At 33.2% G+C, this 13200-nt stretch overlaps 3 protein-coding genes across 3 annotated transcripts; 2 read left to right on the top strand and 1 right to left on the bottom strand.

Annotated features, from left to right (window-relative positions):
* Positions 1–1253, top strand: LOC112782427 (isoflavone reductase homolog). Its single transcript, XM_025824794.3, has 2 exons — positions 1–449; positions 526–1253. The coding sequence occupies exons 1-2, from the start codon at positions 120–122 to the stop codon at positions 1132–1134; spliced, it is 939 nt and encodes a 312-aa protein (XP_025680579.1). The 5' UTR covers positions 1–119; the 3' UTR covers positions 1135–1253.
* Positions 1254–3417: 2164 nt separating this feature from the next.
* LOC112783546 (isoflavone reductase homolog) lies at positions 3418–8843 on the top strand. The gene is made up of 4 exons (XM_025826535.2): positions 3418–3963; positions 7800–8040; positions 8118–8321; positions 8482–8843. The coding sequence occupies exons 1-4, from the start codon at positions 3634–3636 to the stop codon at positions 8643–8645; spliced, it is 939 nt and encodes a 312-aa protein (XP_025682320.1). The 5' UTR covers positions 3418–3633; the 3' UTR covers positions 8646–8843.
* On the bottom strand, positions 8836–12490 carry LOC112783545 (uncharacterized). Its single transcript, XM_025826534.3, has 9 exons — positions 12072–12490; positions 11864–11929; positions 11535–11715; positions 10989–11185; positions 10804–10854; positions 9993–10084; positions 9722–9786; positions 9312–9403; positions 8836–9193 (listed from the first exon to the last, which is right to left on the bottom strand). The coding sequence occupies exons 1-9, from the start codon at positions 12282–12284 to the stop codon at positions 8951–8953; spliced, it is 1200 nt and encodes a 399-aa protein (XP_025682319.1). The 5' UTR covers positions 12285–12490; the 3' UTR covers positions 8836–8950.
* Between the last annotated feature and the right edge of the window lie 710 nt (positions 12491–13200).

Below are 13200 nucleotides of genomic sequence, written 5' to 3'. Positions count from 1 at the left end.
TGAGCAACTTAGTCCCAGTTCTGAGCAAGGATCCAAGGCCGGCTACTGGCTCTTGTTCTTAATTATCTATAAAAGCATTGATTCAGCAGGGAGTGATGCTTGTATTGTGATAGTAAAAAATGGGGAAGAGCAAGGTGCTAGTGGTAGGGGGAACAGGGTACATTGGGAGGAGAATAGTGAGGGCAAGCCTGGCAGAGGGGCACGAGACGTATGTGCTTCAGAGGGCGGAGTTGGCGCTGCAGATAGAGAAGCTGCAGATGCTGCTATCCTTCAAGAGGCAGGGGGCACACCTCATAGAGGCATCCTTCTCCGACCACCAGAGCCTTGTGGATGCCGTCAAGAAGGTGGATGTTGTCATCAGTGCCATCTCCGGTGTCCATATCAGGAGCCACAGCATTGGCTTGCAGCTCAACCTCATTAACGCCATCAAGGAAGCCGGCAACGTCAAGGTTTCATTCATTCAATTCATTTTAGTTTCTAATTTCATCATCAATGAATTAATAGTCTAGTCTTGTCTGTCCGTAGCGCTTCTTGCCGTCGGAGTTTGGACTGGACCCAGCGAGGATGGGGGACGCGTTAGAGCCAGGAAGGGTGACATTTGAGGACAAGATGGCTGTGAGGAAGGCGATAGAGGAAGCAAACATCCCTTTCACGTACATCTCCGCCAACCTATTTGCGGGCTACTTTGCGGGCAGCCTGTCTCAGATGGGATCTTTTGTGCCTCCCAGGGAAAAGGTCCACCTCTTCGGAGATGGCACACTCAAGGCCGTTTTCGTCGATGAAGACGACGTCGCCACCTACACTATAAAGACCATCGATGACCCCCGGACCCTCAACAAGACTCTCTACCTGAGGCCTCCCGACAACATTCTCTCGCAGGCAGACCTCATTGCAATCTGGGAGTCTCTCATCGGAAAGCAGCTCCACAAGACCTACATATCTCCCGAGGGATTCCTCGCAACACTCAAGGGCTTGGACTATAAGCTTCAGGTCGGGATTGGCCACTTCTATCACATCTTCTACGAGGGATGTTTAACCAATTTTGAAATCGGACCCCATGGAGAAGAAGCTTCCATGCTTTACCCAGAGGTCAACTACACACGCATGGATCACTACCTCAGGATATATGTTTAATTTTCTTCTTCCTTCCTTACAATTAAATAAACTTAAGCACGCAGCAACCCTTCATTCTCCGATCCTGTAACCAAATTTACAGTTTCAGTAGGAAAAATAAATTACTAATCTCCGTCTCATGATTCATGAGTACCACTATAATATATTCAATCATACACACTAAATAGTCACTAAAAAAAAAATCATACACACTAAATATATAAGAGATTTAGATATTTTTGTGTTATTTACGAAAATTTGATATATCTTTTAAATTTAAAATATATTTAAATGTATTTTTGTCTTTCTATATTTATTTAGAGGTTGCGAATTCGAATTTCTCTATTTTTGATAAAAAATATTATTGGCCAATTAATAATTTTTTGAGATGATGGAGTTTGAACCTGAACCTCTCTATTTTCGGTAAAAAAAATCAAAATTTTAAATTTATAAATTTTTAAAATTTTGTGTCATTCATTAAATTTTTTTGTTTGTTATTTATAACTAAAAAATATATTTTTGCTATTGTTAAAGTAATTGTATGACATCAAAAATAATAACGAAAAAAAAGAAAAAATAAATAAAAAAACGATAAAAAAAAGATTTATCGAATAAAAAAAAATAAGAAGGAAGAAAAAAAATAATATTAATGATAATAGAAAAAAAATACGTATATAAATTTAACTTGGTTAAATTAATTGTCTAATATTTATACTTTAAAAAATCTTTCAACATTCCGCTCATGTAGATGGGATACATGTTGCGTTCTTATTGCAAGATTTTTTTTTCCATGAATCTTTATACTAAATTTCATATTAAGTTATTAACTTACTCTTATCTTTTTTATTATGAGAAGATTCAGGTACTGTTTTTTTTAGTGACAACATTTCTTCTGCTACTCATATTACTAGCTAATTCTATAAATATTAATTATATTAAGACTCATGATAAATATTTTAGTTTGTCTTTTACAGTCTTTAAATCAAAAAAAATTTTCTTTAGTATGATTAAAAAGAAAGTTTAAAAAAAAATCTAAGGGTAGAAGTGCAATTTTTTATCGTCGGGTGGTAGACAGAAACTACTTAAGACAATGGGAAAAACTATTTCTATTTATACATTGTCTTGTTTCAAGTTGCCTGATGTTTTAATTTCGAAAATTCACTTTCTACTTTTTTAATTCTAGTGGGGATAAAAAGATTCTGAAAAGCTGATGGCTTGGATTAGTTGGGACAATATGACCCGCCCACGAAGAGAAGGAGGCTTTGGATTTTAAGATATTAGAATTCAGAATCTAGCGCTTTTAGGCAAACAGTTTTGGCGGCTAGTAACACAGCCTACTTCTCTATTATCTAAAATCCGAAGAGGTAAATACTTTAGTAATGGTAATGCTATAACGGCAGAAATTAGAATCTTACCTTCTTGGAGATAGAGGAGCATACTAGAAGGTTGAAATATTGTCGAAAACTGTCTTAACTAGGCTGTGGGTACTGAAAAGAATATTCAAACCTTTGAAGATCTTTGGCTGCCTCCTTTGTATCCTTTAATAATTTCTGACATGCTAAATAGACATGCTATTTCTGAGTTGGTTCTAAGAGTTAAAGACTTAATTATTGAAAACAGAAATTAGAATCAGAATCTCATTTAAGAATTATTTTTTTAAGACGTTGCAGACAGGATTTTGTCAGTCAAAATTTAGCAGAATAGAGACAAATTGCAATGAAATTTGAACAAATCCAAGCAATATAATACAGTTTCAGGTTATAAAATTGGCTATTTATTTCACCATCCGTCTCTAAAACTTTGTCTTAATTATATGCAGTAGAAAAGGTCGTGGATCTATGGAAGTTGAACTTGCCTCACAAAATTAAGTTATTTATCCGAAGAGCTCTCCATAGTCGGCTTTCTGTGCTTGCTCAAATTCACCGCCGCATCCCATCTATATAGCCAATATGCCCGTGCTGTCATGAAGCAACAGAAACAATTACTCATTGTTTGATCGATTGCTCTAGAATTAAAGAAATATGGTATTAGAGTTATCTTCGTAACTGTCAAAGCCCTAACGATTTTTTAATATGGTAAGTTGCATCAATAGAGATACTTAACTCATTGAAAAATACTGACCGTAATCCTTAATTGTTAGCCATCATTTATTTTTGGACATTTTTATATTTTATTTTTTGATAATTAATGAAATATAATCTACTACTTTTAGAGAAAAAAAAATTCAAATAAAATTAATTTTATGTAAAATTAATAACTAAAAATCATTAAATAATTTGACTGCACCAGACTCCCACCTTTTTATAATTAGCAATTGTAGTACACAAGTAAATAATTTATTAAAAGATGGCATTTTTGACAATAAATTTGCGAAATAACGACAGATTGGTAAATTAACCCCCCAGGTACAGGGTCAAAGAATAATGCTGAATTATTCGCCTGATATATATATATATATATATAAATTGGAAATATTGACTATAGGGTGAAAAGTAGACAAGTTGGAAAATTGAAGGAGCAATGGAAAAGAGCAAGGTTTTGGTGGTGGGTGGGAGCGGCTACATAGGGAGGAGGGTAGTGAAGGCAAGCCTGGCAGAGGGGCATGAGACGTACGTGCTTCAGAGGCCGGAGATAGGCCTCGACATTGACAAGCTGCAGATGCTCCTCTCCTTCAAGAAGCAGGGCGCCCATCTCGTCGAGGCCTCCTTCTCAGACCACCGAAGCCTCGTTGACGCCGTCAAGCTTGCAGATGTCGTCATCTGCGCCATGTCAGGTGTCCATTTCCGCTCTCACAACTTGCTCCTGCAGCTCAAACTTGTTGACGCCATCAAGGATGCTGGCAACGTTAAGGTACGAGTCAATTTTATACCAACTTAACACGTCACACGTGTGTACTAGTTGGTTTTCATTTCTTTCATTTGATTTCATTATTATAACTACTCTACGATCTGCATCATTATTTGACATGAGTAATGAACATAATTATTTTAAATGAGTTTTAAATGTGTTAAGAAGTTATTCAGTAAACAATATTATAATTTTAGATGTGTTGAATCATTATTTGTATTAACAAAAACATAAACACAAATTTATACGGGTAAACACGAGTCGAATCGGATCGGATATGGCTAAAATTTCGATTCTGATTCGCACTAAAATCATTAGATCGGATCGGATCTAATATCCACAACTTTTAAACTTAGATCCGATCCGATCCGCACATTTGTGAATCGGATCGGATATATCTGCAAAACACAAAAATATTTTTAAAAGTTTATTTTTATTAAAAAAATATCAATAAAATTCATTTTTCTATTTTTTAGATATGTTTACTTTTAAAATATTAAACATACTTTTCTTAAATAATAAATTAAAATAATACAATATATATGATAATTATTGGTTGAAATAAAACATAAAAAAAATATTTACTTATTTATTTCTTTATTTTTGCGGATACGCGGATATTTACACAAAATCCACAATCCGATCCTATTAGTGTGCGGATCGGATCGGATCCGATAGCCTTGCGAATTGGATCCATATCCACAATTTTCAGATCGAATTTGGATAAACACCGCGGATATGCGGATCTAATCCGATCCATAAACACCCCTACAATGTGTATCAAAAATATTTTGTATGTTATCTTATTATTTTGAATGTGTTAAAAAATTATTTATATTAAGAAAAATATAAACATAAATTTAAACGAATTTTGGATATATATCAAAAATATTTTGTGTGTTATCTTATTATTTTAAATGTGTTATATATATATATATATATAAAGTAACAAAAAATACCAACAAATTAATCACACAAGACAAAGTAAAGTTCAAATACAATATAACTTTTTATAACAAATGGTCAATAAAATTATTAAAAGAGATTTATCAAGTAATGCTTTGATACACGTTTTTTGGAAACAAAAGAAATTGAAGTAAACTTGTTAAAGTTATTTTTTTAGTTCACGTTATGTTGTTATTATGTAAAATTAGAACATATTTTTCATAGATATACAGACAATGAATTATACGTTTTAGGAATTAATATGGTGGACTAAATTTTCATAGATATACAGAAAGAAATGAGAGAAGAGAAAATAGCTAAATTTGTGCATAAAAAAAGTATAAATAAGATTGAAATTAAACTGAACTCTTAAATATTAATTATCGAGAAATCAATTTAAATCACATTACGTCCTTGCATAAAATGTATTTAGTTACTTTAGGACATATAGAAAATTTGTAGAGTGGCACTTTTTTTTTTCTTTTTAGTACAACTAGTTATATTACCATGATTTTTGTGAAAAAACAGTATATTGGAGTTAGTTACAAGTTTTAAGTGTTAAGTTTGAATAATTATAAAATTTAAATTAAATAAAAATAATAATGGCTCCTTACAAATAAGGAACATGATTAATTAAAAAAATAAAAATACACTACATCCTTATAAAAATTATGAAAATCATAAGTGGAGAAGAGAAATTACCATATACGTAATTGCATTATTTATTAAATTTATTGTTTTTTTATACTTTTCTTTTAATATATTTAGGTAGCATAAGAAAAGAATGAGAATCAACATGATAAAAAGAGAGAAAAATTATTCCACATGTACCTGTTTCGCTTAATTTTGTTTATAGAGGGGTTGATTAAATCTGTATTTAAGATCTCAATTTAAATAGCAGATACAATTTTAAATACTATACCAAATAAAACTTGAAAAATGTCATTAAAATATTTTTAAATAAAGATATAAATTAAATGAGCAAACCTGGACAAAAGAATATTAAGCAAAGAAAAAAACTGAAAAAACAAGACAATTAAAAGTAAACAAATGAAAAAAAAAAATACTTAAAAAAAAATAACAAAATAAATTGACTTTAAACGTTTACATGCACTTGCATTTCTTGTGATCGGAAATTTGCAGGGTTTTACTCTAATATGAGGTTTTGAAAATAATCAAGTCTTTTTGAAATTCTGACTCTCCTGTTTATAGAGAAAGATTCTATTCTATGTTGCATGGTTACTAGTCTTCTACCCACCTTCTGGTTTTCTCACTCTCAGTCCTAAATGTAATCTATGTAGGCTGCATAAATCGCAATAGAGTATAATAGTTTACGTGTATATTTCAGTAGATCAAAACTACTTTAGGGTGTCGCTGTTTACAAATAAAAAAAAAAAAGACAACATAAATTGCTAGAGAATATTACTGTTTACGCACATAAAAAAGGGAATATAAAAACTCTGGAAACTTACAACTGTTTATGCACAATAAAAGGTATAATCATTTTGTAAATGTTGCAAATGCATAATTTTGAGTTTTATTTTGTTTGAATATATAAATTGGTGAATTCTGTGTAAAAGTGATTCATCAGATGAGTTTTATGACGTGGAAGAGATCTTTACGAATGCAATTGATGCACTTAAAAGTAGAGGAGAGCTTATGGTCCGTGATGATAGAAGTTATAAAGATATTTAGAAAGATTCTTTAGATCCTCAAGTCATAAACACAGTTAAAGACATTGCTGTTGATGATGTCAAATACAAGTTTTAAGGGATTGTAGATTCGAATCCTCATGAGATTAAAGACATTGTTGTCGATGAGGTGGAGATCAATAGGATTTGCAAGATGAAATGACAATTATGCACAAGAATTTACTCACTTTCATGGGACAAAAGTTTTGCGGATAGTAAACTCCGAAAATGTTATCACCATACAGAAGAGGGTGGAGGAGGCACAGTGGGTGTACGCTGAGGTTGGGAAGGAGTTACGCCTATGTAGCAGAAATTCTCCGTACCTCGGTAGCACAAATGTTGCCACGTGTAACGAGCTGAATACGTACTTGCACTTTGTTGCTGGGTTTGCAAGTTCACCGCAAAAAAATTTTTCTAGCGGTGACAGCCACCACCACCACTACCACCATAGACTGGTGGTGCTAAACTAAATTTAAATAATCACAAGAGAAAAAAAAAGTAGAGAATATATACCTAATTATTATAATTAACATTCAACTTAATTATAATTATAGGCACTATATAAATCATAGGGGATAATTTACCCTTTATTTTAGAGAGGGCATGGTAGCATTTACCATATAAATTACCTCGTGTAAAACAAGCTACGAATTAGTCTATTATTTAAAGTGCTTGTTTGAGCGTCATTATCTTGAAAAAAGATCTTTTTTTATTTTTTAGCGTGTTTGGCAAATTTCTAGTAAAAAAAAGTAAAAGTACTAGAAAAAAAAATATATCTTTTTTAAAAAGTTGTAATTTACATCTTTTTTTAAAAGATTTTTTTTCTTTAAAAAAAATATTTTTTATGTAATAAATAAACAAAAAAGTACTTTTATATTGTTATACCCAAACATAATTGATAAATAAAAAGATCTTTTTATATGAGATATTCAAACATAAAATTACTTTTACTTTTCTATAAGATCTTTTAAAAAGAAATAACTCGAAAAAAGATATTTTTTAGAAGTTAAACCAAACAAGTCCAAAGAGATGGCTAAGGGAAAATGTATTTTGAAGCTGCATATCGAGGGCACAAAAGCCCGGATTTTTGTAGAAGCAATAAAAGTCTAATTCATCGACTTTTCCTCTAAGGAATTTTCCACGTTGATAATAATATATTTCGAATAAAATTTAACTTGTATTGTTTTATAAATTTTCCTGTAGCGTTTTCTGCCTTCGGAATTCGGCACGGACCCAGCACGTATGAAAAATGCAATGGAACCAGGAAGAGTCTCTTTTGACGAAAAAATGACAGTGAGAAAAGCAATAGAGGATGCCAACATCCCTTTTACTTACATCTCTGCCAACTGTTTTGCGGGATATTTTGCTGGTAATCTCTCTCAGATGGGAACTCTTTTACCTCCAAAAGACAAGGTCCTTATCTATGGAGATGGCAATGTTAAAGGTAATCACTAACCACGACAGAAAAGAATAACCACAAATACTCATCTATTTAATACTTGGTTCTATGTATGTTTGCAGTTGTTTATATGGATGAAGATGATATTGCGACATACACAATAAAGACAATTGATGATCCTCGAACATTGAATAAGACGGTGTACCTAAGGTCGCCAGAAAACATTCTCACCCAGAGAGAGCTCATTGACATGTGGGAGAAACTCATACAAAGGAAACTAAACAAGTCTTTCTTATCCAAGCAAGAACTTCTTTCTTCTATGGAAGGTCAAATATATTAAAAAATCTCTTAATACCTTTTGATACTAGAGGAAGGTGCATGACTCTTTGATCTTGACAAGAGTTGGTACCTATAGGCTATAATAGTATAACACAACTCTTTCAAGAAATAACCTAGCTCACCATAGTTGATTGGCTAAAATTGCAGGTTTGGATTATGCAAGCCAAGTGGGAGTGGGCCATTACTACCACATATTCTATGAAGGGTGTTTGACAAACTTTGAAATAGGAGATGAGGGAGTAGAAGGCTCAGAGCTTTATCCAGAGGTGACATACACACGCATGAATGAATACCTAAAATTATACCTATAATAATAATTAAGGCCTCAAACATGGTATTCTTATTCCACGAGCAATAGTATGCAAAAAGTCCAATGAGGACCGCCTGTTGTATTGTAGGTGATTTTCATTTGTCTCAATTGAATAATGAGACATAAGTAGTGGTTACCAATAGAGATGGAACTAAAGCATCTTATGGTTTATTTTATGGAAAGAATACTACTTATCTAACTTTTGCTTTTACCTAAATATTCAAATATAAGATACAATATATATTTGTCTATCAAAACTCGTAAATCACAACATACACACAAAACATACACACAAAATAGACTAGACTATAGTAGACAACCTTTGAAGGCTTTTCTGAGGGCAGTTTCATCCAAGTTTCTTCCGATGAATACAAGCTTGTTAAGCCTCTTCTCATTTGGTTCCCATGTTTGTCCCGGGCAGCCATCCAACATGGAATGCACCCCCTGAAACACATATCGCTGATCAGAACCATCCACTGATAACACACCCTTCATTCTGTAAAGGTCCTCTCCTTTTTCTTCAATCAATCTCTCTAGCCAATCATCCACCTACGTCAACAAAGCATAAACTTGAAGCATTAACCGTCAAATCTACACAAAGCAATTCAGTGACTTTTGAGAACAAACACACGGTTCATGAAGAGTTTAAAACAATTTATTGACTCACCTCATCAAGATCAAGAGTTCCCTCAGCAACAATACTAACGCTAGAGACAGAAGAATCATGCACATGATCATCATGATGATGCCCTTTGTGATCTGTGGATAAATTTTAGAATCACGAAACAATGCAGAACCACAAGAGTAATGAGGGGGGAGGGGGACTTTGGAAATACTTTCATCAATTAAGTCAGAGAGGCATTGTTATTACTTCAAAATGGTAGAGTTTTTCAGACAAAAAAGAAATGTAAATATTTTAAGAATATAACGTTATGGAATAATGCAATTGCAACATCTGTCTACAACATAAAAAAAAAGTAATGCCTCTGTTTTCCATTAGAAAATAATTGACCTTGTATTGCAGCAGACTCTGATAACCTCTTTTAAAAATGATAATAAAGGGTTTAGAAAGAGTACCATGTCCAGAATCATTTTGATGGCATGCGGAAGAGGAACATTCTCCATGCACCTCAGAATCAATTCTGAAATATCAAGGCATTTTGATTGAAAAACAGATAAGGTTGCAGCTAATATGCATCTATAGATATTCATTATAACCATACCAATAGCCACATTATTTTGTAGGAAAAAGGGGAACAAGAAATGTATTAAGTACTAAAACAGGATCATAAAAGGTAGATTTAAGTACCAATATTTCAAAGATACAAATTAACATGATACTTATTACCTCTCAAGATCATATCCTCCAACTCCTAGAACAAAGTCCACATCCACAACTCCAAATGTAGCTTGCTTAATTTGTGCCATCCCATTGATGTGCTGGCAACAATTCACAAAAAGAGATATATATTTCCACGAGTATTACTTTTCTCATTGACCCAAGAACTTCTGTAAAAAAAATCTACAGAAGCTTATAAATGACAACAAAATTATTGGACAACAGTCTGATCTAATCATAGAAATTAAATGGAATCCCTTTATCATTAAAGCATTCATCGTATCATGATAACGGCATGAAATCTCAATCATCTAGCACCAAATGTTAATTTGTTTTCGCCTTAGATCAAGATTCAAAAGTCAACACAGAACTACAGCTCTGTTCTACCCATATTCAACAAACCAAAAGGACAGGTGCAAACAGTATGATAAATGAGACATTCTATCCTCCTCCATGGAGTAAAAATCCTTATTCCATATCATTTCATGACGACTCACTTATCTCTCTATCTTTTTGTATTATATTTTCTCTCTCTTCTCTTAAATATTTATGGTAATACATCAATGTTGACAAATCCAATCAACTATGAATCCATATCCATTCAGAAAAAGAAATTTTATTTAAAATAACAGAACACAGGGTCATCATCAGCATGGTATGCCTTAATAGGAAATTGTAGTAAAACTGACGTACATGTTCATTTCGTGGACTAAGATTGATGTTTGACCACATCATTCTCTTTCTCCCTAGATTTCAATTACCATCCTAGTTCAATTAAGAAATAAAATATCTAGAGGATCCATACGTAACAAAAACATACCTTTATTTTCTTGGTCAGTATCTCTAACTCGGTTTCAGTAACCAAATCTATCTGCAAAAGCAATTAAATTTTATAAATAATCTCAATTCTCAATCCAGAAATAGAGCCACAACTATGTCATACTAAACAAAAGAAAAAGTAGATGAATGCAGATAAATAGGATCGCAGAATCTTAAGACAATAACCTTGTTCAAAATAATATGATCGGCATATGCAACTTGCTCTACTGCCTCATTAACCACAAATCTTGGTTTCACTTCATTTAAGTGTCGCATAGCATGCTTGCAATCAACCAAAGTCACACATCCATCCAATTTCACATGCTGAGAAACCAGTTCATCCATGCAGAATGTTTCAATAACTGGAGCTGGCTTTGCAAGACCTGAGAAGGGTTTAAACTTGAAACAATATGCTCCATTCAACCTTTTCATACACCTAATAGATGCAGTTAAAAGAAACTGGGAAAAGATGTGGACTATAGAAGACTCATTGTGCTTCTCCAAACGTTCTCCATTTTGCAGAATCTCATTTACTGATTTTCTTTTGCTTATTTTTTCCAACTATATCCTAGAAGTCACGAACAAAGAAAATTTGGTCTTTCTAGAATTATCTTTCTAGTAACTTAACGCATGGTGAATTTAGCTTTCACCTTGTAAGTAAATAGCGAGCCTCTAATGCCTCAATCCCGAGTGCTGCATAAGTCGTTCAAAAATCATGAACAATTTACATACCTGTGGTTTCAATTACGATATGATCAAAATTGTGTCGCTTTTTGGTGACCAACTCCAAGAGCATTTTAACCAGATCTCCTCGCACGGTGCAGCAGAGGCAGCCATTGTTAACCATGATAATGTCTTCGCTTGAGGAAGAATGACTAGCAACCAAGGATCCGTCAATATCCACCTCACCAAACTGCATTTTCAAGAAGATGGTTTTCACAAATTAACAGCATAATCGATGATACATACAAGGGCAGCTTCTGTAAAGCTCATAGTGATAAATTATAAATATCCAAGCAATTACTTGATTAGAAAACGATAAATATGTGGGAGGTGGATACCTCATTTTCAATGACGGCAATGCGCTTGCCATGTTGAGATGTGAGAATATGATTGAGAAGAGTAGTCTGCAAGCATTCGACATTCCACAAGTTATATATAATTTAAGAAGAAATTATTCATGCACAAAGCAGGTGCTGTCTCAAAGTGAAGAAATTGTTTATTACGGTATTATATTGTACGAAGAGGGGGAAAAAGGAAGAGGGTTACCTTTCCGGAGCCAAGAAAACCAGTAATGACAGTAGCAGGAACGCGATGGTCAGGAGAGAGCGCAGAAGGAGACGAAGACGAAGAAAAGGAGGTCAGTCCAGTCCTCCTCCTACTCATCAGTGTCGCCAGATGGGAATTAGAATTAGAACGGAGAAGCTGAAAAAGGGTGTTAGCAGATGATGTTAATACACTCTTCGCCCTCATCATGCTCATGTATGTAACTGCCTTTCCTCGCCCTCGCTCACCTTCTTTAACCCCTAACACTTACCAAGGGTTTTAGTCTTATTTATCACTACAAGTACAGCAACCGCAGTACCGCATTCTCTTTTCTTCTGTTATGGCATGCCCTATGCACTTTCTTATTTATTTTTTATTTTTCAGGTTAAATTATTCTGTCAATGTTTCTAACTTTTTCAAAAAGGGGGTTAATGGATCCCTATACTACTATGTACTCACAAATCAATCTCAGTTAGTGAAATCTTAAGAAAATTGCTTAATCGACTGAAAAAAGTTCAAATAGACTCAATATTGTTAACATCATTAGTTCGTGTCCAGTAAAAATATTAGTAACTACGCAATTTCTTCTTTTAATGTATATAAAAATATTTCAATCCCGTTACGTCTTCACCCTTTATAATTAGCATTGTTTTGATACCAGTATTTTCTTAATCACTAAACACGTATTTTCTTTGTTTTGTTAATTAAAAAAATTTAAATACACAATTCATTAGTAACAACTGTATTTTTTATACGGGTATCAAGAATATTTGGTGTATAAATAGTATTTTTTAAATATTTTAATGTTGTAAAAAAAAAATAGGAATTATACTTCGTCGATAAATAAGTTGACAACAAGGCAGTGAAATTAGGTGCTTTTGATCCGAAGTCACTCAAGAACATAGTAGTTTTATTCAAGGATGAGGCACATCAGAGAGTATAATTCAATTCTAGCATTATCTTGCCTGACTAATCAAGAACAGTGTTGTATTCGATCATCATTGTTGGAATATATTTGGGATAACAATCATCATTCTTCATAATGTGGAATGGAAATAGGCAATGCCTAACAATGTCTCCATACACCAGCTTCTTTATGTTACTCTTAGCCCCTCATGCAGATTAGAAAATT

Source organism: Arachis hypogaea, chromosome 20 (assembly GCF_003086295.3).
Source record: "Arachis hypogaea cultivar Tifrunner chromosome 20, arahy.Tifrunner.gnm2.J5K5, whole genome shotgun sequence".
In the NCBI taxonomy this organism is placed as follows: domain Eukaryota; kingdom Viridiplantae; phylum Streptophyta; class Magnoliopsida; order Fabales; family Fabaceae; genus Arachis; species Arachis hypogaea.
Note: the sequence above shows the minus strand (reverse complement) of the source record. Positions and strands in the feature narration are given on the sequence as shown.